Source organism: Salvelinus alpinus, chromosome 35 (genome assembly GCF_045679555.1).
Source record: "Salvelinus alpinus chromosome 35, SLU_Salpinus.1, whole genome shotgun sequence".
Classification (NCBI taxonomy): Eukaryota; Metazoa; Chordata; class Actinopteri; order Salmoniformes; family Salmonidae; genus Salvelinus; species Salvelinus alpinus.
Window position 1 is genome coordinate 3,388,223 of NC_092120.1, and position 7,575 is coordinate 3,395,797.

Here is a 7,575-nt window from a genome sequence, read left to right on the forward strand (position 1 = left end):
AAATGCTTTCCCATACACTAGATGGCAACCATGCAGAAAACAGAAAGAACAAGCAAAGGATTTCCAGCAAAAAAGACGAAATCGGTGATTGTAATTGGTTATTCAAAGCAGCGACGAAGTCCTCTGTCATCAACGTTATGTCACGGAGGTTCATATGAGTAGTGACTCCAACTTTAGACCGCAAAAGGTAAATTCTAGACATTTCTACATTTATTCCAATAAGCACATCGACCTGTCAGTTTACCTCTCGTGAAGTTGTGCCTTCCTTTGCAACGTGTGCTACACTTTTTCCCAGTTGTGTTGCTTGCTAACCGGCTAACAACGTTTGGGGTTCTTTCGAATGCATTGGATAACACCTGACAACCGGTGTTGTGAGCGAAGACTCCTTCAAAACAACTAACGTTACTTTGTTCAATTAGATATGTTGCCGGTGTATTGTAATTTACTGTAAAACTGCACACAACCGAATGACTGCCTTTGGCCCCTAGTGTAATTTGGCATCATGCCTTTGCACGTTCACTGGCCTTACTTATCAAACTAGATAGATAGCTAGCAAATCAAATCAAACTTTGTCACATATGCCGAATACAAGTGTAGACCTTACCGTGAAATGCTTACAAGCCCTTAACCAACAGTGCAGTTCAAGAAGAGTTTAAAAAAATATTTACCAAATAAACTAAAGTAAAAAATTATAAAAAGTGTTCACAATAAAAAGATCATCTTCAAGCTAGCTGTATTTAGGCTATTGCTGTATCCAGATACTGCTAATGTTTCTGAGTGAAAACTGTCACTGACTGTACAAGAAAGTATTTATTTCAATAGTACATTTCTCTTGGCTCTCTGAGTCTCCAGACAGCAGATTAAAAGAGACTGTCATTATGTCATCATCTTATCAGGGGCCACCACCCAGACCCAACCCTCCTTCTCCACTCAAGATTAGTGGGAGACATAGGCTACAACTCTCTGTCAGTCATCTGTTTGATGAGTGAGAGACACCATCATATTGTTTTAGTAACGGCCCCTAACTAAACTCAACTCCGTGGTGAAGGAAGTTTCTGAATATCTCCGCCAACGGAGTTGAGCAGGGACCAGGCTTTGTGGAAGTCAGTCTGACTACATCGATTCGCCCAAAATTTTTAATTATGAAACACTTACCTTGTACCTATGTTTGTCCTCTGTAGTTGCGTGCCTTTGTCCATACTTTTTAACAAAACGTTTGTCAAATACAACCACTGACCATTTCCACATTTTCTATTGTTCAAAGATTGCTCTAAAACGTACATTACCCTGCCTAATCTGAGATTCAATTGGCACATGACATACCATTTTAGAGCAACAGAAAATAGGAAACGGTTGGTGGTTGTATTTAATGAACGTTTTATTAAAAAGTATGGATTTCAGCAATCCAGGCACAGAACTACAGAGGACAAACTTAGGTACAAGGTAAGTGTTTAACAATTACACTTTTTAGAAGTATTGACCTTGAGCGAATCGATGTAGTCATAGCTGAATTCCACAAACCCTTGTAACTGCATCACCCTGTGGGGAAGCTCATCAAAAACACTTCCTCATGGGGTCAAGTAGGCTTGGCCAGGCCACTTGACAGTTACCGGTCTGACAGTGTGCAGCTGTCCTTGTTTCCCCCCACTTTAACCAAAGCCAAGCTTGGTTACTTGGCTTGCTCAGTTGCTCTTCATGCCATTTGTGTGGTACAGAATAGACACTACAGCCCTGTTCTGTCCCATTGCACAGAGCTGGGAATCCTAGGGCTGAATGCAGAAGACAGTGGCTGTCCTGGGAGGGGGGATCGGGGGCCTGTCAGCCTGCTTCCACCTCAGCAAGAGCCCCCAGGTCTCCAAGGTAAATATCATTACCACAACTATCTCCACATATGCTGCAGGTAGACTACATCTCTACTGTAAGGCCAAACATACTGTAATTAAGCTGTTATTACACTATTATGAGATGCCCACTAGGCCCTGCACAGGTACAACATTGTCTGTCTGTGTAGATAGTGCTGCTGGAGAGGGCTGGACGGTTCGGAGGCTGGCTAAGCTCAACTCGTAGGGAGGATGGAGCTGTGTTTGAACATGGACCCAGAGGGATTCGACCTGCAGGAGCCGTGGGACGAAACACACTCAACATGGTAGGCACTGTGAAGTGTATGTGTGTGTGTGAAGTGTATGTGTGTATGTGTGAAGTGTGTGTGTGTGTGTGTGTGTGTGTGTGTGTGTGTGTGTGTGTGTGTGTGTGTGTGTGTGTGTGTGTGTGTGTGTGTGTGTGTGTGTGAGGAGGTAAAAATCGAAGTCTGTTTTCTACAGGTGGAAGAGTTGGGGCTGGAGAGCGAGGTCCTCCCAGTCACCTATGATCACGTGGCCTCTAAGAACCGTTACCTCTACGTGGGAGGCCAGCTACACAAGATGCCTTCTGGCTTAGGGTAAGGGGGGGTAAGGATGAGTGATAAAATAGTACCACGTTAGACACAAACAGCTATGTTCATGCATTCACAACATGGTGAAATTAATCAACTGTAGGTAGTCTGTCTATCCAAGTCACCCTCTGTCTCTCTCCCTCCATCCAGTGGAGTAGTGTGTACAGTCCCTCCGTTCTCTCGTCCTCTGGTCCAGAGCGTACTGAAGGAGATACTGATCAGCAGAGGAAAGGAGGAGGATGAGTCTGTTCATTCCTTCGTGTCGAGAAGGCTGGGCACTGAGGTGAGATGGCGTTAAAAAAAGACCCGAAATTATGTCCACACAACTTCCACATCAGTTCAGAGTGACAGTATGCTCCTCTTCTCTCTGCAGCTTGCAGACATTGCCATCGACAGCCTGTGCAGGGGAGTGTTTGCAGGGGACTGCAGGAAGCTGAGTGTGCGCTCTTGTCTCCCGCCACTCTACAACGCAGAGAAGGCCAGAGGTTCCATCGTCCTGGGGATGTTGCTGGGCTCAGGTGAGAGAGAGTCCGCCACCACACCGAAGCTACATAGGAATTCTGAGTCTTAAAGGGCCCCATAACAGTCATATTGCTGACCTGTCTAAATGAGTAGATGAATAACAAGTGTGACTGTCCCCCCAGGCCCTGGACCAGACGTACCCCCCTCTACCCTGGCCAAGAGGGCCGCTCAGGAGAACTGGGCCCAGTGGTCACTGAAGAGGGGCTTACAGAACCTTCCAGAAGCCCTGGAGGAGAGGATGAGGAATGGGGGACGTGTAGAGGTGCACAGAGACACCCCTGTGATGGGGCTAAGTACTAATGGCACCGACTGGGAGGTGAGACTGCTGGAGACCTGGGGGTTGAGACACATGTATGTGTACTGCCATTGCACTGGAGTTGTGGTGGTATATGTATTTTTAAGTTGTTTATTAAATTGAGTAAATTAATCAACTGATGTCTGTGGAATTGATTTTTTAACATAGATTCAACTGGAGGACGGCACCATCAAAGCTGATCATATCATTTCTGCTCTACCCGCAAAAGGTAAATTCACTTTTACTAAACTTGACCTCTGAACCTACATCTTTTAACTTCAAACAGTGGTTCTAAATTCAGTCCCTGTCGTTCTGCCTGTGGACCTGGAAGCCTGTGTGGTGTTGGTCTTCAGTTGTGCGTGTGTGTTGTTTTAGCTCTGGCCTCAGCACTGCCCTCTGCTGCACAGCCCCTGTCACAGCAGCTACTGGAGATCGCCACAGTGACTGTTGCCGTGGTAAACCTGGAGTACGAGGGTTCCGTCCTGCCTGTCACGGTGAGAACACTCAATGAGAATGAAGCAATTTGTTTTGGAAGATTCTCTGTTATTTTGTATGGGTATGCGTGTGTTTCAGAATGTGTGTGTATCTAATGTGAGTGTTGTCTTGTGTGGCCTCAGGGCTTTGGCCACCTGGTGCCATCCTCAGAAGACAGAGGTCTCCTAGGGGTGGTCTATGACTCTGTGCCCTTCCCTCAGCACAACCGCACTGGAGGACCCACCACCAGACTAACAGTAAGAGACACACAATATATATGTACTATATTCTCTCTCTCATACACAAACAATTACAATGTGTGTGTTATAGGCCGTGCAAGAATGCTTTCCTATGTTAATAATGCACAGCATGGCAGGGACCAACCTTCCATGTATAAACCACAGTGGAACCCATCAAGATATACAGGATTACGCTCAGCGTAAATGATTCATGCTTTAGAAGTGAGGATGACAGATCCCCATGTCCCTTACACAGTCCAGCCCCAGCCTCAGTCAGGCTTATGGGGTCATGTCACAGGGAGGTTGTGGAGGGAGTTTCTGTTTGGAATACCCTGGTGTGGAAGACATACTGTATAACTAACTGCAAATAGCCTCTGGTGCCATGTGACTTGACTTCTACAACAAATGTCACTCCATTATTGATGTTCCTCCTTCTCCTCGCATTATTTGTTTACTGAGCAGATGCCTGTTTCTCTAGACACGTTAGTTTATGCAAACAGACAAGCTGCTGGCCAAGGCAAATATGGTGCAGCCATCCGTGGGACTATAACCCAGTAGCCCTGAACAAGGCTGTTGTTGGAATGTAGTTCCATTTCTTCAGTGATGGTCCTTTAGGACAAAGGATGATGATTAATTTATTATTAAGCTGGCTGGCAGGCAGACAGACAGTTCTCTAAATCAGGGTTTCCCAAACCCAGTCCCAGGGCCTCCCCTGGGTGTACGCTTTGGTTTTTGCCCTAGCAGTACACAGCTGATTAAAATAACCAACTCATCATCAAGCTTTGATGATTTGAATCCGCTGTGTGTGTACTGTCTGTGTTCCCTAGGTGATGATGGGCGGGGCCTGGTTCCAGGAAGTGTTTGGGAATCCAGAGGAAGTGACTGAGCAGCTCCTCCTGGATAGGGCCACCCAGGCCGTGACATCACACCTAGGTGTTACCACACCACCTATCTGGAGCATCGTTGCATTACTCAAGGTAAGGTGTGTGTGTGTTTTCATGAGACTTGAATCAAAAGCCACTTCTTGTTCAATTTCATTCATTAACCACTATGTGTCACCAGAGGTCCTCATTGGGCCCTGGATTCAGTTAGTATTCGAACCAACCAACGATGTATTCAGTTGAGCTCCACTATGTCATAACTTAGCCCTGTGCCAGGGGAGCAAGACTGGAGCAAACAGATCAACAAGCCTGTTGATGATCACTATCTCACCAGATAGATGGCTCCTCTCTGTTTCTGTATTGGTCTTCCTCCCTCTTTCCCTCTATGGAACTGGATAGGGAGGATGGAGAGGGGCACTGGGATGTTAGATCCTCTTCCCCTACTCCTACACACACATCTTCACAGACACACACTACCCCAAGTCAGCGACATCAGTATTCATAATGCTGCATCTCCCTGATGCTAGCTCAAATCCTGATGTTTCCCTTGCACCAAGTCATTCCCTCTGTTGTATGCTCAGATGTTCTTGTCATTTATTTCATCAGCACCAACAAATCCTTTTCCATTTGTGTTATCTCTCTGTGCTCTCATGTCAACCAACAACCAAGCAGCAGAGATAGCAGGACGTTTTGAGCAAGACAAAGAGTTCAATTTGAATGGTATGGTCTGTATAGATAGATAGACGACGTGATAATCACTTCCGAACTGACACTGTAGGGGAATAAATGTCCTATTTTTTAATTTGTTGACAGGATGGATTCATCTTTCACTGCTATCTTCCATAAATGTGATCTGAGTGCCTGCTTTCCTGTCCAGTCACTCTTAGTTTTAACGTCCTCCACCATTTGTCGGCTGGTTCCAGGTCTGTATGTGCTTAGCCAATTCCTTGGAATTACGATGATAGTTAAGAGACGGCTTTAGCTCATACAGGTCTGGGATCAGGACAGCTAATATAATTGTTGTCTTAATATGTAATTTATCTCCTCTAGGACTGCATTCCTCAATATTACCTTGGACACTGGAAACGACTTGGTAAGATGAGGACAGTCTTCATTTAATAGATTTGACTTGCTTTTGTGCTGGGTATCTCTGATCTCTGTGCCCTGTATCGAAAAAGAGCTTTCGTTTTTTAAATATACCTATCTACCGTATATCTGTTGATTTGGGCTTGGTTTTTCTATCAACAGAAAATATGAGACAGTACATCAGAGACCACAATCTACCCCTTAGTCTGGCTGGGTCCTCTTATGATGGCGTCTCGGTCAATGATGTCATCTTCAGTGGACGGACGGCAGCAGAGGGCCTTGTGGGAAAAGTCTAACCAGACGTTCAGGTTCCAACCATGGATATAAGCTTATATTGTTAAGAGATCTTGTTTTTTTCCCCAATCACATTGCGTTCTACATTTAGTTTTGCTTTTACACAACTGTATCACAACCGGCCATGATTGGAAGTCCCATAGGGCGGCGCACAATTGGCCCAGCGTCGTCCGGGTTTGGCCGTCATTGTAAATAAGAATTTGTTCTTAACTGACTTGCCTAGTTAAATAAAAATACTAATAAAATGTACATACAACTTATTAGTCACCCTCTTCATTTAAGCCCTCTGCAAAGGGATGTCATTTTCACGCAATATCCTTGATTTATAAGCAGCATATTTATGAAGTTTTACATTTCTATCTCATTTGGACAAAGTACAGCTTGAACCTCTAGAGATGATTCTATCAGAAACAAAACTCTGTCTGAGACATCACCACTAGCCTGGAAATAACAGGTAACCCACAGAACAGTTCTCGTTCTAATAAAATATTGTTTTTTGAAATAAAGGGTTGGATGAAGTCAAATGTAGTCACTATGTAAAAGGGAACCACAATCTGAACTGTTTTAGGGTGATCTGTCCCCGTAAGCTTACTTCAAGGATTTAATTTTCAGAATGTAGAGGTAACATTTTAAATTCAGGATGAGATTTCATCTTTTAGTTATGGTGCCTTTTTGCTAACAGAAATCACCACCCCTTCATGAATGTACAAGCATATTTGATGTGGGAGACATGTTAAAGATGTGGTAATCAGTGGTGTAACAGAACCGCACAGACTGATGTGATGAGCTCGATATGGTGATCTATCATGTATTTGGAATCTAATTACGATAATGGAAACTTTAATTTATAACGGGTACGTACAGTGGCAAGTGGATGGCTTGATAATGTATTTTTATACACATTTATTAAATTAAACTTTATTATTTGGAGAATGTTGCAGAGCAATAAATATGATGCTTTATCATCTTGTTGTCTATGTCATGGACTGTCTTAGTGAAGGACAAAGTGTCTGTTAAAAAAAATAAGAAATTTTTTGACTTGCTTCAGGTCCTTTTCAACTGACAGTGAATACCAATATATTTTACTGCCCATAGCCAGGGTCAGAGGAAAGATCCTGCAGAGAAACAGCTTTACAACAGTGAGCTGATGACAGATTTAGGCCACAAGTCACTTCCCTCTGTGATCTACTTCACAGAATGAAATAAGAAAGCAACTTGAGGCCTTGAAAGTCAGTCGCATAAACGAGAGAGCATGCAGGAGAGAGAGAGCTTTTCTCTCTGCTGCCTCTTCTTAAAGCTCTCTTACGGACAGTTTAGACGCCAAACTTATAGCGAGTCGAACTGAATAGAAAT

At 44.1% G+C, this 7,575-nt stretch overlaps 1 protein-coding gene across 4 annotated transcripts; it reads left to right on the forward strand.

Moving 5' to 3' along the window:
• Nucleotides 1-56: 56 nt before the first annotated feature.
• Nucleotides 57-7,187, forward strand: LOC139564205 (protoporphyrinogen oxidase-like). 4 transcript variants are annotated; one of them, XR_011672711.1, is made up of 14 exons: nucleotides 57-187; nucleotides 1,753-1,860; nucleotides 2,012-2,146; nucleotides 2,322-2,437; nucleotides 2,582-2,714; nucleotides 2,805-2,949; nucleotides 3,076-3,269; nucleotides 3,417-3,477; nucleotides 3,624-3,742; nucleotides 3,866-3,979; nucleotides 4,789-4,938; nucleotides 5,515-5,562; nucleotides 5,656-5,765; nucleotides 5,893-5,935. XR_011672711.1 is itself a non-coding variant. In XM_071383507.1 (13 exons), the coding sequence occupies exons 2-13, from the start codon at nucleotides 1,774-1,776 to the stop codon at nucleotides 6,222-6,224; spliced, it is 1,431 nt and encodes a 476-aa protein (XP_071239608.1). In that variant the 5' UTR covers nucleotides 57-187; nucleotides 1,753-1,773; the 3' UTR covers nucleotides 6,225-7,187. The 4 variants fall into 4 exon arrangements, 2 of the variants coding, with proteins under 2 accessions (XP_071239608.1, XP_071239609.1); XR_011672710.1 differs by lacking the exon at nucleotides 5,515-5,562; XM_071383507.1 differs by lacking the exons at nucleotides 5,515-5,562; nucleotides 5,656-5,765 and adding an exon at nucleotides 6,091-7,187.
• Nucleotides 7,188-7,575: the final 388 nt, after the last annotated feature.

Excerpts from the sequence above, each read along its gene's own strand:
- LOC139564205 (XM_071383507.1), top strand. The coding sequence starts at position 1,774 with ATGCAGAAGACAGTGGCTGTCCTGGGAGGGGGGATCGGGGGCCTGTCA. Across the intron at positions 3,743-3,865 it reads GTTCCGTCCTGCCTGTCACG|GGCTTTGGCCACCTGGTGCC; the intron begins GTGAGAACACTC and ends GTGTGGCCTCAG. Across the intron at positions 5,936-6,090 it reads TGGACACTGGAAACGACTTG|AAAATATGAGACAGTACATC; the intron begins GTAAGATGAGGA and ends TTCTATCAACAG.